The following is a 16,361-nucleotide window of genomic DNA, read 5'->3' on the forward strand; positions in this document are numbered from 1 at the left end:
TGGTGGTTATGGGATTTTGACTCAGGCGCAGGATTCACTATTCTATAAGATTGAGTCCTTTTCCCAGTAAGGATTCTCCAAGTGTCTGAAGCTGTTCCCTTTTAAAAAAAAAACTGCTTGTAGTTCAGTCCACCATCCTCATTTAGTGAGATAGTTAAATTTAACAGTACACTTAACCCCCAGCTATCGTGTCTAGTTGGGGCCGCTATTGATGCACTGAAGCGGAACCGAAGAACTTATGGGAAAAATTCTAATTGGTTCTCCAACCACAAATTTTCCTCCTAAGTCACCAATATTTCTCCTTTTATCTTCACCATTTTTACATTTTATAACAAATCAGTGCTGTAAAATAAAAACATATCAAGGCTATAGAATTAAAATTAGACACTTCATTTACCTTTTTGAGGATGATGAGGGGCTTAGGTGGGTTAGAGAGGGGGCTCCGAGGCTGGGGTGGCTCGTTATTGACCACCCAGTTGACGTATCTCGTCGAGGAAGTCATCTGCTGAGACTCGGTCTGACAGCGTAAGAAATCTGTGATCTGGCATTGCTATGGGCATGATACTGTTCATTGTAACCTTCCAATGCTTTATTAACAGGAGAAATCTTTCCTAACAGTTGATGGTAGCATCTTGCTCAAGGATGTGCCACATCCTGATACCCAAGTCGATGAGTTCCTTGATGGTCAATATGGTATGTCCCGCACGGGTGGTAACAGGACCCCCCCCCCCCCCCCCCCCCCCCCCCCTCCTCCTCCTCCTCATCTTCTCATCTGCCTTTCTCCTCTTCCTCTTCCATGATGTCAGAAACTGTAACGGGTGGGCTGTATCATTTTGAGAATTTCACCATCTGTTTTGTCCTCAAAACCACCTCCAGGAACTTGGTGTGCCTTCTCTGCAGCTACCTCAGCCTTGGCATGCACTGACTGTGGCTCACCTTCCACTTTCTAGTGTCGGTCCTCAGGCAAGCTCTCCAACACATTGCGCCAGGCGGGATTAATTGTCTTTTGGGTCACATTGTTCCAACTGTCCACCACTAAATCTAGTGCTTGCTTAATATTATCATTTTTCCAATACAACTGTGCTTTCTTTTCATGTTCGTTGTCAGCTTTCACTTCATCGAAATCATTATCAGCATGTCAATTAAGCATTGCATTAGCTCTTCATCCTTGGTGGCTACCCTCATAACTCTGAACTGTTGCCTTGAGCATGCAAGCTTCACAACAGAAATGACTTCTTGATGAAAAGGCTGGATCAGTGAGGTCATGCTTGGTGGTAAAAATTCCACTTTTACATTGGGGTTTTCACTTCTCAGAAGTGGTGAGTGGCCCAGGTCATTGTCAAGGAGCAACAGAATATTAAGTCTCACATTATTGTCACAGCAATATTTCTCCAATGCCACCTGGGGGATAAATGCTTCCTTCAACCAGTCCGTAGACATTTTTGCTGACATGTAACCCTTCCTGGAAGTCATCCAGTGCACGTTGAGTTTCTTCATGTCATGATGCTTGTAGGCGCATGGTTGCTTTGCTCGATGAATTATTGTTGGGTTAAGGCAGCAAGTTCCTGAGGCGTTCATGGTAAACAAGAGAGTAAACCTCTCCTTGATGGCCTTCCTCCCTCACACTTTGACAGAAGAGGCAGTGATGAACGTGCAATGTGGCAGGGTCTTCCAATAGAAGTTGGTCTCATCCATATTGAAAATTTGGTCAGTAGTATACTGGCCCTCCTCAATAATGTGCTTCAGTGTCGCTGGGTACTTGCGTGCTGCTGCTGTATGGTCTGCACTTGCCGCCTCACCTGATATCACCTTACTTTTGACTTAATAGCGTGCAATAAATCTGTCCATCCATCCTTTTGACGCCAAAAACGGTGGCGGTTGCTGAAAGGCCATCTTCACTGCAACACCCTTATACACCTCCTTCGCCGTTGCCATTATCTCATGCGTTTCTACAGCATGCTTCCGTTGTGCCTGCGTATCCAAATATGTATCTTGTTAGCAGCTGCTCAGTCTTCAGTAGCACCAGATTATGGCTACGCAAGGCATTTGACAGCTTCATATGACTCTTGATATGCTCACGCTTCTGGTAAATGCCTCCTACTGTGGACTCGTTAATTTCAAACTTCTTCCCCACAATGTGCCTGGTCTCACCAGCATCAATCAACTTCACTATTTCCAGTTTCTGAGCATAAGTCAGATTCTTGAGTTTCTTCACTTCTCTCTTCAGTGCTGTTTTATTATGCTCACCAATCATAGGGGTTGGGGTTGGAGGGTTACTGGCCATTATGTAACACTTTCACCAAAAATATATACTTTCACCAAAAAAAATATTGCTGCTATCACACAACACACACACAAGCTGCACACTGTGGTAACATGTAGTACTTTTGACTTATAAACAAACCCTCCACCAATCAGCGCAGCGCTGCTGCCGTGACGTCAAGGAGCAATGGAAATTTTTATGAATAAATTAGTCATTTGGATGCTTACTGTTACAGTGGAACCTACCCATCCTCCCTGCTTGATAGTGAGTGGTCATGAAGAATCTGACAAGAATGTAAATATTCCAATGCCACCAGGTGAGAAACAGGTGGTTACAAAAACAGTCCATCTGGGTTAGCTAAGTGTTTATATGTACTTTTATTTTGAATGTTGATTGTACCCAGTGGTGTTGAGGTGAAAGCTAACTTTTAACAGTGGGTAAGTATCCAAATGGTTAATTTTATCATAAAAGTTTTCACTTTAACACATATTTTAATATTAAACTTTTGAATAGCTTTTATATTGCTGCTGTTTTCATTGTTAATTGCTTGAGAAATTATATTTTTGCTCCAAACTTTTGACTGTAGATTTTCCTTGTAGTTTGTACTTTGGAATTACTTCCTACTGGTGTTTTTAGTGGTTTTGCATTATAATATATATCATGAAAAATGACATGTACATTTAGATTTAAAAGTTGTCAATATGTTTATAAATTATTGAATTTGACTGCACCATTAAATGTGATGCATCTGATACATGTCAAAAGTTATTCACAGTCCGTAATATTGCATTTTATAATGTATCAAAGTGCTTTGAAAAGAGCTCTTTGGTAGATGGTACTAAGATTTTCCAACATTTCAGACCCAGCTAGAATCATTGGACTTCAAGAGGAGAGCTACTTCCAAAAAAGATATTGATTTAAAGGACAAGGATCTATTTCTTTTAGTTATCACAAATTATACTGTTGTGGCAGACAAATCGGAGGTGGATTGTATATTGGGATCCATAAATATTTTATCTTCATATAAAGACGCTATAAGGCACATAGTGCCAATTTTAGTAAGTGAAATTTAACTTTTTGTCAGTTTTGAGTTCCCACCCTAAAGCTAGGTCATTTATTTTTGTCATGCGATTGTCAAGTTACAGGTGGCCCTTGGTTAGCAGCAGGGGTTCCGTTCCCTGCCGCCGATGCTAAGAGATTCTAAAGTCTATGGCCGCCGCGCACCTTCTTCGGAATACTAGACCATTTAACAGCGCCCTAGACCATTCAAATGGCACTGTTATCCCACAGTGGCGTAATAAGTAAAATTATATTTATGCAGTATAGAACTATTGAATTTATTATACAGTAGCACTGTACAGTACATTATAGTATTATAAATACAGTAAAGAGAAAAAAACTAGCTTTCATCCTTTGGGGATCTAGAGTATGTAAAGATATGATAAGGTTTTATACAGTGTACAGGTAGCTGCAGTGTTCAAGTTACAATAATTTGTCTTACGATAATCCGATTTTATGAGAGATCAAATTACAATAGCCTAACTTTATCCCAACTTCTAGTTACAAAAGTTGAAAAACAGCAAAAGACAAAAGAGAATGGTGAAAGTATGATTTTAATGTTATACACCTTGCGTAAACGTGTACACCCATGAACAACCAAACGAGAAACAACTTTTTTTTTTTCCTAAGTACAACCGAATTGGATAACAACATCCGTTTGGCTTGTATTTCAATCATCTTACCATAGTACACTAGTACTGTAGTTGTTATAAATGACATTTTGTAGAATAGGACTGAGATATATTAATGTAATAACTTTATTCGTTATAGATCAAAGATCAATAGAAAAATATACTATTAAATTTAAACCTAGTTATAGCTGAAGCTGAGAAAAGTGTTCAAGCTGCTAATGACCATTATTGTGCATAGGCAACAATGATAAAACTCCAGTAAACGTATGCCATCAAACACAACCGTAGATAAAATTGAAATAAAATAATTTTAATCAAAACTAATGTGCTTGAAAGAACACATTTTACTGTTGGTTTCACGCAGATAAAAGATAAATAACGTAAAGTTCATATTACAATGATATAAAAGAAAATTGCGAACGGAATCACATATTGTTTTACTCAATAAACATGCCGCCAACGTAATCTGTTAACGAAAAAAAAACAAAATTAGTTCACCATCACAATGAGACATATTCAAGTAATATTTCCTCCCAAAAACACGTTGTATAAGGAAAATAACCTTGTCTCATATAAGTCAAGTATCTAGATATTTGTTTATGCTAACTAGAAGCAAGAAAATTAACTCAGAATTGCATTGAATATGGCAAAATAAACTCTTATTTTCCATCAGCTGATTTCCAAACCAAAACTTTACCCGCTTCACTGAATACTGGCTTAGATTTACCGTAGTATTTTATAATACAATAATATGAGACTACATACAATATTATTGGATACAGTGAAGTAATGTATAACTAAAAGATTTATGAAAAAGATGGATATTTACTTTTTCCTCTGTGCTTATCTTAATTTTCGTCACTATGTCATCTACATAGCAGCGGCATCTCGAGCTCGTATGGTCACACCTCAATTTTTTGCTCGCGTAACAAAGCAAAAATTCAACCGAGTTACACAGTTATATTTTGTATTTCTATCCGATGGAAAAACAAAAAAATTGCAGTGTTACAAAATTGAATGTATACGCAAGTTTTGTCTTTTAAAATCAATTTATGCAACAATTTAAAATATAATTTATGATAAAAACATAATTCAATGATATAAATTAAAATATTGTTTGGGCACGACTGAACAACCTATTGTCTTCATCATGTGAAGGCCTGTTACAAAGACTTCAAATGGACATGCGTACTGCCACTGTATCATAATTATGTACAAAAATAAAAAAAAATACCTTGTAATACATTTTTCATACACATTTTAAACATAAAAGCATGAAAATTTATAACAAAAAGCTGAAGTTTCATGAACAAAATGAGTTATAATTAGCTCCCAAATTAATAAAATAGAACCATGTGAAGTCTTTGTAAATGCATTTTTTGGAACAGCATCGGACAAGAACAAACTTGAAAAAACATTCTCTGATAACGGCACTTTTTATAACTATATTTTCGGAAGAGTGGCAGGCAGCGGTTCACAAGAATGAACATGAAAAAACATCCTCTTTAATAATGTAAAGGGCAGGTTCAAAAGCTTCCCTTGTATCATATTTATGTGCAGAAATAATACCCTATACGTAATACATTTTCATACACATTTAAATATAAAAGCATGAACATTTATAAATGGAAACATTCATAGCTAAATTTGCACTTATTTAACTATATTTTCGGCATAGAAGAGCGTCAGAGGCATATATTTTACCCTAATACCTATGTAAGCACTTGTCAATAAAAATTTTTAATATTTGCATAACCTCTATGGTTTGAGCGGTATTTCTACAAATGTATGTACTTGTTAAACATAACGGCACTAGTGGTGCTGTTAACCGAAAATTGTGCCGTAAAAATACCTTAAAATACCTTACTTTTTTAATGAATATTTTTTTACAACAGCTGTAAAACCGATTCGCCGCAAAGCGATTGCGCCGTTAACCGTGGGCCACCTGTATTTGGAAAACCCTCTCTCTCTCTCTCTCTCTCTCTCTCTCTCTCTCTCTCTCTCTCTCTCTCTCTCTCTCTCTCTCTCTCTCTCTCTCTCTCTCTCTCTCTCTCTCTCTCTATTTGAAAAACAAGTATTATAAAAAAAAGTGCTGTAGATCAGATTTTCATGCTATTTAGCAATTTAAAGCTTTCCCTTAATGTTGATTCATTGTTTATGGTTTTGCCTCAGACCTGTCATTCACTTTATTGTTTACACTTTGGCTCTCCATGCTGTCCTCTCTCAATTATCTTTAAGTAGTTGATTGGCTGGAGGTTAAGACAGTCAAGCAACCATTGACCTTATAAGTGGGTTTTTAATGTATGTTGAAACTTGTCAGTACCTGAAAACATTCACTTGAGTAGGCTCTTGTATGCTGTTACACTGTCAAACAGCCTGTCAACATGGAGATTCCTATAGATCTCACCATAGTGTTTGGCATACTATAGTTTTTTAATTGTAACTGCATTTTCCTTTTAATTTTTTAATATTTTTTAAATTTTTTTATAATTTTTAAATTGAGGAAAACATTTACTACTATTCAGTTGGTCAGGAAATTGCAATTGTGTGTAAAAATGGGCTTTGTATTTTATTAAGTTATTGTTCATGAATTAATGTTAATTAATTTGAGTATTTTCTCTCATTTCAGAAAAAATACGACCCTAAATTTAAATATGTAAGTATTACTTCTGTTTATATTAGCATGATCTTTTTTTTTTTTTTTTTTTTTTTTTTTTTTTTTTTTTTTTTTTTTTTTGTTTTTTTTTTTTTTTTTTTTTTTTTTTTTTTTTTTTTTTTTTTTTTTTTTTTTTTTTTTTTTTTTTTTACAGTATACTTGACTTGAGGTTGGTATTTTGTTACATATCAACTGTTACAGGCCAGTGAAATGTACATCAACAATACTCTGAGACTGGGTAAACTTTAAGGTCAACCAATTTAAAAAAAATATTGAAAAGAGGATCATTTGCAAATGCACTTGATATGAGAAAAGGAATATACTAATATTTTCTGTGCTTTCCATGGGAAGTTAACAGCAAATATATTTCCAACTCCATGTTGGGCCTCATTTTGAAGACACTTGTAAAAGTAAAAATACACTTATTTTAGTGAGTTATACATGTTTGTTCAAAGTAAAAATACATTTTTTTTACTGTATTAATGCAAAATTATAACTAAAGCTCACATAATATCAGAAACAACAATCCCTGAGTGTATTTATGGACATATATTTACAAGATGTACTGGGATGGGGAGGTATACCCTTTAGTGAGTTCTACATGAGTTTTTTAATAATGTTTCTGTACTTTACTTTGCAAATTTACAATTAAACTGACATACTGTTGAAAAAGATATGAGCTAAAACCAACAGCAATCCATGAGTATATTTATGGGCAAATATATACTAGATGTTCAAGGATCAGGAAGATTGTAGTACTTTCCCCATGAAATCTCAAGTTACATTAATCTCTCTCTATCCTGAACTGAGGTGTGTGCATTGCCATATAGTCATTTATGGCCCATTCAAGTGAAGGGAACATATTCCAAAAGAATTAGTTCAAATATCATGGCACAAAATAACAATAATCTTATGATCCAAACCAGAGATATTTATATGCAATTATAGGAAATCCAAAGATCTCCCATTCCTAAGGGGTTAAAGAGCAGACTGAGTAAGGATTTTTATATGAGAACCCTCTTAGTTTCACAGGGGGTGAGAAATGGCAGTCATAATGAACTTTATTAACCCTCTTACGCCGATTGGACGTATTAAACGTTGAGTCAAAATGTCTCCTGTATGCCGATTGGACGTATCATACGTCGGCTCAAAAAAGTTTTTTTAAAAATTCGCGGAAAAATACTTATAGGCCTACCAGCCAAAAACTTTTGTATCACGCGCCTTGGGGGATGCTGGGTGGGAGTTCACGGATCAAGGCGTTGTTTTGTTTACAATTACGCTACGCAGGCGCGCAAGCGCGAATTTCTTTCTTATCGCACTAAAAAGTATCAGTGACACATCTCGGAAATTATTTCGTCACTTTGACATAATTTTTGCACCATTTTAAATTATCCTTTACATGAAGTATTATATATGAAAATGTGCGCAATGTCATGTACAATACAACAAAAAAATACTCATGATTGTAGCTTTTATCAGTTTTGAAATATTTTCATATAAATAATGATAAGTGCAAAAATTTAACCCGGTCAACTTTGACTCTACCGAAAATTGGCGGACGCATTGTAGCTAAAATTCAGTTTTGAAATATTTTTCATATAATAAATGATAAGGTGCAAAAATTTCAACCTTCGTCACTTTGACTCTACCGAAAATGGTCGAGAAACGCAATTGTAAGCTAAAATTCTTATATTATAGTAATATTCAATCGTTTGCCTTCATTTTGCAACAAATTGAACGTCTAGCACAATATTTCGATTTATGGTGAATTTATGAAAAAACTTTTTCCTCACGTTCGTGCGATAACTCTTCCGATAAATTTTTTCGTGCGATTGTCCTAATGTTTGCACCCTTTTAAATTTGCCGTTACATAAAGTTTTATATATGGAAATATGCGCAATTTCATGCACAATACAACACAAAAAATAAAACTCATGGTTGTAGCTTTTATCATTGTTTCGAAATATTTTCATATAAACTAACGTTAAGTGCAAAAATTTCAACTTTCGGTCAACTTTGACTCCTAACCGAAATGGTCGAAAAACGCAATTGTAAGCTAAACTCTTAATATTCTAGTAATATTCAATCATTTACCTTCATTTTGCAACGACTTGGAAGTCTCTAGCACAATATTTCGATTTATGGTGAATTTATGAAAAAAAAAAACATTTTCCTTACGTTCGCGCGATAACTCTTCCGAAAAAATCTGAATTTTTTTGTGCGATTGTCGAAATGTTTGCACCATTTAAAATTAGCTGTTACATAAAGTTTTATATATGAAAATGTGCGCAATTTCATGTAGAATACAACTAAAAATGATTGAAGGTTGTAGCTTTTCTCTTTTTTCGAAATATTTGCATATAAATCACGATAATAGAAAAAAACCACGTTCGGTCAAATTTGACTCCACCGAAATAGTGAAAAATGCAATTGTAAGCTAAAACCCTCTTACAGCTAGTATATTCCGTCATTTTTCTTCATTTTTGAAACAAATTTGAAGTCTCTAAAACAATATTGTGATTTATGGTGAATTTTTTGAAAAATATATTTACCTTCACTCTGCGCGCCGATTCGCGGCCGCAAGTCTCCGAAATACGTACATCGCATTATCCTAATATTTGCTCCTTTTCATATTAGCTTTTTTATAGAGTTTCATATATCAAAATGTGCGCAAATTCATAAAGAATACAATAAAAAATAATTGAAGGTTGTAGCTTTATCCATCTCCGAAATATGTGCGTATAAAAAAATATATATATAAAAATTTCGACATTCGGTCAAATTTAACTCGTCCGAAATGGTCGAAATCTGCAATTCTAATCTAAAACTCTTACAGTATCGTAATATTCAATCATTTGTCTTAATTTTTGAAACAAATTGGAAGTCTCTAGAATAACAATATTTAGAATACGGTGGAATTTTGAAAATATTTTTTTAACGGCTGTCCGCTCGTTACCGAATTTCCATAAATCATCATTTTGTGATAATATTTTTCCGGTGTTGCTTTTATTGTTTTACTATGTATTATATATCAAAAGGATTGCAATTTAGTGTACAATACAAAAAAAAAATTAACTCGTTAGCTTTGACCGTTTTTTGCACAGCGTGATTTGAATCATTAATTATGATTTTTTTTTTTTTTTTTTTTTGTTTTTTTTTTTTTTTTCGTTACCATATATCGCATTTTTTACATATGATAATGATATTATTTTTCATTTCTGATGATTGCATACTAAACTTCAGGCAATGAAAAAAAAATGAGCCAAAAATGAACTCTTTAATCTTCAAAACTAAGCACGCTGTGATTTTTTGAAAAAATTATTTTTTCCGCTTCCGCGCTCACTCCAAACCGGCGCCGGCATACAGGAGAGGTTTTGATTTTTAGGGCTTCGGCATAAGAGGGTTAATCCTTCGACATTGGCCTGTTATTATCTTGTTTCATACTGGCCCTATAAAGCACTGTAGTGGATGAACTTTTGTTCTCAGATTGCCTTCTTTTCTTTGGAACAGCGGAGGTTCAACTTCGTGTTTTCTTCTGTAGTTTCCCAGTCTACTACTACAGTTGGAGTTTCATCTCACCTTTAATCACTTCTGCTAGGGAAGTATCTTTCCCAATGGCTGCTATTCATGAAAGAATGCTAGTCTCTTGACTTCTTGACATCTCTTACTCTTTTCTGCTCTATCTTGTCATATTATTGGCTCGCGAAGGGGGTGTGCAGTGCTGTAGTTTGGCACTACTAGTTGGGAGAGAGCTGTAGCTCTTTTTTGGGGGGCTAAAAGGATGGGTGTTTTTTTTAAATAAAGCCCTACATTTCGTTATCTCAGAAATACCTCAACTTACTCTCTGGGAGGAAGGTCTTTTGTTCAGGACTTTGTCACCACCTTCAAGGTCTAAAAGAAGATTCTACATTGGTATCAAATTGCACTCATTCATGAGAGGTACTCTAGACGTATTTGGTATTGGTTTATCCTGGAGAACTTGTTGCAGTTTTTGACCATAGGATAACCTTTCTCGAGTTTAGTGGAGATGAACTTTAAATTTTTACCCTCTCACCTGACCATGGAGTGAACACCTGGGTTGCTATTTTATTGTGGCAGCAAGCGTCTTTTCTTACGATTATTGCATCAGCAAACTTGGGGAGGTTGAGTGCAAGTTCCTGTTGTATCAAGGACAACTTACTTTTGTGATGTCACTGTTTGTTAGTTCCCCTGTTGTCCTTGTAGAGGTGGGTTCTGAGTGCAACTTCACCTCTCCTGACTTGAATCTCAAGTTGTTGTTTCTTCAAGGGACTGAGATTATGGCAGGACCACAGGAGCTGTACATGGGAGTGCCAATATTTTCTTTCCCCCAGGGATGCTTTCATGGTCGGATGCATGTAATGAGGAGTAGGATGCACACTCGGGGATTGCTCAAAGTGGAAATCTCACCTTAGGCCTGATGTCTAGTTACTTTTTGACACTAGCTCTACCATCAGAGACAAGTAACAGGACATACAGTCGCTAAACACCTAGATGGAAAAGTTGTTACGTAACTCTTAAACACCGAGCCAGTATTTCCGACTGTCTCCCGTATGCCAGCAGCGTTCGCGAGTGGGCGCCGAAGCGGAAAAAAAGTTTTTTTCAAAAAATCACAGCACGTTTAATTTTAAAGATTAAGAGTTCATTTTTGGCTCCTTTTTTTGTCATTGCCTGAAGTTTAGTATGCAACCATCAGAACCGAAAAAAATATCATTATCATATATAATTATTGGAATATATGACCGTGCAAAAAAAAAAAATTCATGATAATTGTATACAAATCGCGCTGTGAGCAAAACAGTTAAAGCTAATGAGTTAATTATTTTATGTTGTATTGTACACTAAATTGCAATGATTTTGGTATATAACAAATTGTAAAACAATCAAAGCAACACAGAGAAAATATTATTGCAATATGATGCATGAATTCGTAACGCGCGGACGTAAAAAAAAAGTTGTTTTAAAAAATTCACCATAAGTCGAAATATTGTTCTAGAGACTTCCCATTTGTTGCAAAATGAAGGTAATTGATTGGATATTACTAGACTGTAACTGTTGTAGCTTACAGTTGCATTTTTCGACCATTTCGGTCGAGTTAAAGTTGACCGAAGGTAGAATTTTTTCTATATTGTTATTGATATGAAAATATTTCAAAACTGATAAAAGCTACAACAATGGGTTGTTTTTTGTTGTATTCTACATGAAATTGCGCACATTTTCATATATAAAACTTTATGTAACAGCTAATATAAAATGGTGCAAACATTATGACAATCGGACGAAACAAGGTATGATTTTTTCGGAAGAGTTACCGCGCGGATGTAAGGGAAATTATATTTTTTATAAATTCACCATAAATCAAAATATTGTGCTAGAGACTTCCAATTTGTTGCAAAATAAAGGTAAATGATTGAATATTACTAGAATGTAATAGTTTTAACTTACAATTAGGTTTTTTTACCATTTCAGTAGAGTCAAAGTTGACCGAAGGTTGAAATTTTGGCACTTATTGTTATTTATATGAAAATATTTCAAAACTGATAAAAGCTACAACCATGGGTTGTTTTTTGTTGTATACTACATGAAATTGCACATATTTTCAGATATAAAGCTTTATGTAACGGCTAATATAAAACAATGCAAACATTACGACAATTTTTCGGCAGTTACCGCGCGGACATAGGAAAAAGTTTTTTTCTAAAATTCACCATAAATCGAAATATTGTGCTAGAGACTTCCAATTTGTTGCAAAATGAATGTAAATGATTGAGTATTACTAGAATGTAAGAGTTTTAGCTTACAATTGCGGTTTTCGACCATTTCGGTCGAGTCAAAGTTGACCAAAGGTTGAAATTTTGGCACATTATTTATATGAAAATATTTCAAAACTGATAAAAGCTACAACCATGGGCTGTTTTACTGTTGTATTCTACATGAAATTGCACACATTTCCTTATATAAAACTTTTTGTAACGGCTAATAAAAACGGTGCAAACATTACGACAATCGGACGAAAAAGTTTCTGATTTTTTTGGATGAGTTACTGCGCGGAGGTAAGGAAAAAGTTTTTTCATAAATTCACCATAAATCGAAATGTTGTGCTAGAGACTTCCAATTTGTTGTAAAATGAAAGTAAATGATTGAATATTACTAGAATATAAGAGTTTTATACATTCAACTTCCCTGCCAGATATATACTTAGCTATAGACTCCGTCGTCCCCGACAGAATTTCAAATTTCGCGGCACACTCTACCGGTAGGTCAGGTGATCTACCGCCCTGCCCTGGGTGGCAGGACTAGGAACCATTCCCGTTTTCTAATCAGAATTCTTCTGTCGTCCGGACCGTCAACATTGTTGTTGGTTCCTCTCGATTGGTTTTTCTTTTTTCACCGGCAATTGATCTTCTTGACCGACTTTTGGTGACGTATCTGGATTGTTGGATTGGCATACGCTTTTGTGGACTGTTTTGTGGACTTGATTTTGGATTTTTCTTTAAAATGTCTGACGCTGGAATGGTTGTGAGACGTTGTGTGAATGTAGGCTGTAAGGTGGGTTTTGGGTTGCCGAAAGCTTCGGTAGACCCTCACACTGTATGCAAGGGTTGCAGGGAGTATGAATGTTCTTTCACTAATACTTGCAAGGAATGTGAGAATTTGAGTGAGAATGAGTGGAAGAATCTAACTAATTATTTGAAAAAGTTAGAAAGAGAAAGAGTGAGGAAGGCTTCTTCTAGAAGTTTAAGTAGTTCGAGATCTAATGAACTAATTCCTAGCTTGGGATCTTCCCCAAGGGTAAGTATTGCTACTTCTCCTTCCATTTCAGCCCCTTCTCCTATTGCAGAACCTGTAGATTCAGCGAAAGAAACTTGCGGATCTAAAAAGCGGCCTTCAAGTTAATGGAAAACAAAATGGCTGCCCTGCAAGGTAAGGCTAGTGATTTTTCAGTGGACAGTGATGTGAGTGTCCCCAGTGTAGTGGGAGGGGGGCATCTGGTCAGGCTCCGCAAACGCTCCTAGGTCTAGACCTCTTCCAAGCTCACATGCCCAGAGGAGAAGGAATGTCGAAAACCGAAAGGAGGTTGTGGAGAATCCCCACCGATCAGGTGTCCCTTCGGCGGTTTCTGTGACACCCCAGACTGCCAGGGATCGCTATTGTAAAAGCATCCTGCGTGATTGTTTTTCTTCGTCGGGATCTTCGTCTCCGAGACGTGATTGGAGGGATTCAGATCGCTCGCGACCACTGAAGAGGAGCTGGAAGGCTCCGACTATTGACTCGAGCCCGGAAAACTTCCCTGAGGAGTCTCCTTCGGGAGTTAAGAAGGCAAGAAGAGCCATTCTGTCACCCAGAGTTAGAAGGAGTCAGGAGGTGGAGGCCATGGACTCCTCCCCTCCTCCTCCTCCTCCTCCCGAAGAGGATAAAGAGGAGGTTACTAAGAGGTTTCTGGTTTCTATGCAGGAGCAGATTTCGTCTTTAGTAGGAGTGCTTTCAAAGGAGCCTCCTAGAAGGAAAGACACTTCCCTTCCTATCAAAAGGTCCTCCAGACGGTGTGGAGGTACCTGCCGCCAGGATCGATGCTCCTACTCGAGGTGAGGCTTCTTGTAAGAACGTGGAGTCAACCTAACGGAGTGAGCCGATCAGGCGTCTGGCACCGGCCAGGAGTGAGGAGTCACCCAGAGGCGGGGAGCCAAGAACCAGGAGCGAAGAGTCTCCCAGCAGGCAGGAGCCAAGAGCCAGGAGTGAGGAGTCACCCAGGCAAGAGGCAGGAGCCAGGAGGCAAGAGCCAGGAGTCAGGAGTCAGGAGTCAGGAGTCAGGAGTCAGGAGTCAGGAGTCAGGAGTCAGGAGTCAGGAGTCAGGAGTCAGGAGTCAGGAGTCAGGAGTCCAGGAGTCAGTCAGGAGTCAGGAGTCAGGAGTCAGGAGTCAGGATTCAGCGTCAGGAGTCAGGAGTCAGGAGTCAGGAGGCAGGAGTCGGAGTTCTTCCATGAGGCAAGATACGAATAGACTCATTTCTGGAATTTATGACTCTTCTCCAAACAGAAGCTCCTCTCCTTCAGATCGTAGGAGGTCTTGGAAAGACTCTTCCTCCAAACGAGAGCTTTCTCCTTCGTCTGATCGAGGTTGGACGATTTGTCTGATGAACGAGTTCCTGCAAATGAAGGACTCTCAAACTGTAAGATCTTAGCCTCCTGTTACTACAAGAGTTTGGACACTCTTAGTCCGGCGGCTCCTCCTTCTCCTCGTTCTCTCTTTTCGAGCTCGGCTACTGTGAAATCCTCGGCCTTTCTGAAAATGAAACCTGCGATTTCCATGAAGAAGGCCCTCCAATCTTTAGATTCTTGGATGGGCACTAAGAAAGAGTTGGGAAAGACAGTATTCTGCATTCCTCCTTCCAAACTCCATGGAAAGAGAGGTATTTGGTACGGGACAGGAGAGACTATGGGTCTTTCTCTTCCTGCTTCGGCAGATGCGGACTTTGCCAATTTAGTGGATGCCTCCAGACGTCACTCTTTAGGATCGGTCAGATCTACGTGGAGCATTTTGGAGTTGAACCACTTTCTAAAGGGACTTTCGTCACTTTAGAGGTGTTCAATTTTCTGGATTGGTCACTCGGAGTTTCTGGCTAATAAATCTAAAGACCCGGAGTTTTCTTAAGAACCCAGAGATTCTCCATAGCGTCCTGTCTTGCATGGACAAGGCAGTACAAGACGGTTCGGGAGAAGTTGCTTCCCTATTTGGTGCTGGTCTTCTGAAGAAGAAATCAGTCTATGGATCCCTGTTATCAAAAGCGGTTTCTCCGAGCCAGAGGACAGTGTTATTGTTCGCCCCTCTGTCAGATCATCTGTTTCCTTCTCAGTTAGTGAAGGATATATCTCGCTCACTAACTGAGAAGGCGACACAAGACCTACTTGTACAAACATCCAAGAAGAGTCGTCCTGTAGTAGGTCTACGAATAAAAAAGGACTCTCGTCCTCCTCAGCTGCCCTTTCGTGGAGGTGCAGCGGCTCGTCCCCCTGCCAGAAAGAAGAGCTCTGATAAGAGAGGAAGGTCTTCCTTCAGACCTTTCAAGAAGACAAAATGACTTGATGATCCTTCAAGCACCAGTGGGCGCCAGACTCCTGAACTTTGCAGGAGTCTGGGCAAAAAGGGGAGCCAACCCTTGGTCAGTTTCAGTCCTAAAGAAAGGATACGTAATCCCCTTCGAGGACAGTCCTCCCCTAACATCTACGCCTCGGGAACTGTCAGCGAGGTACAGAGACCCTGTAATGAGAAAGACTCTCCTTCAAATGGTAGAACAAATGTGGGAAAAGGAGGCCATCGAACTTGTGCAGGATCCACACTCCCTGGGATTTTACAATCGCCTTTTTCTAGTACCAAAGGCATCGGGGGGGTGGAGACCAGTACTGGACGTAAGCGCTCTGAACCGCTTTGTTCAGAAAAAGAAGTTCCGTATGGAAACGTCCGCCTCAGTAATGTCAGCTCTTCGTCCCAGGAGATTGGATGGTCTCTCTGGACTTGCAAGATGCATATTTCCACGTTCCCATTTACCATTTGTCAAAGAAAATATTCTTCGATTTATGATAGGAGACAAGATTTTTCAATTCAGGGCTCTGTGTTTCGGCCTGTCTACAGCTCCACAGGTCTTCACCAACCTGATGGCGAATGTAGCGAGATGGCTTCACCTAGAGGGAATAAACATCTCCCTCTACTTAGACGACTGGCTGATCAGGGCCAAGT

The 16,361-nt window shown here is 37.9% G+C and overlaps 1 protein-coding gene across 10 annotated transcripts in view; it reads left to right on the top strand.

The window, feature by feature from the left end:
• The window catches only part of LOC135201401 (E3 ubiquitin-protein ligase TTC3-like), a 409,740-nt gene that overhangs the window by 84,320 nt on the left and 309,059 nt on the right, over nt 1-16,361 (top strand). For all 10 annotated transcript variants that reach the window (XM_064230282.1, XM_064230284.1, XM_064230283.1 and 7 more), the window contains 2 exons: nt 3,124-3,321; nt 6,584-6,610. In XM_064230282.1, coding sequence (XP_064086352.1) covers nt 3,124-3,321; nt 6,584-6,610 — 225 coding nt within the window. The remainder of the gene's footprint in view (nt 1-3,123; nt 3,322-6,583; nt 6,611-16,361) is intronic.

Source organism: Macrobrachium nipponense, chromosome 28 (assembly GCF_015104395.2).
Source record: "Macrobrachium nipponense isolate FS-2020 chromosome 28, ASM1510439v2, whole genome shotgun sequence".
NCBI classification, from domain to species: domain Eukaryota; kingdom Metazoa; phylum Arthropoda; class Malacostraca; order Decapoda; family Palaemonidae; genus Macrobrachium; species Macrobrachium nipponense.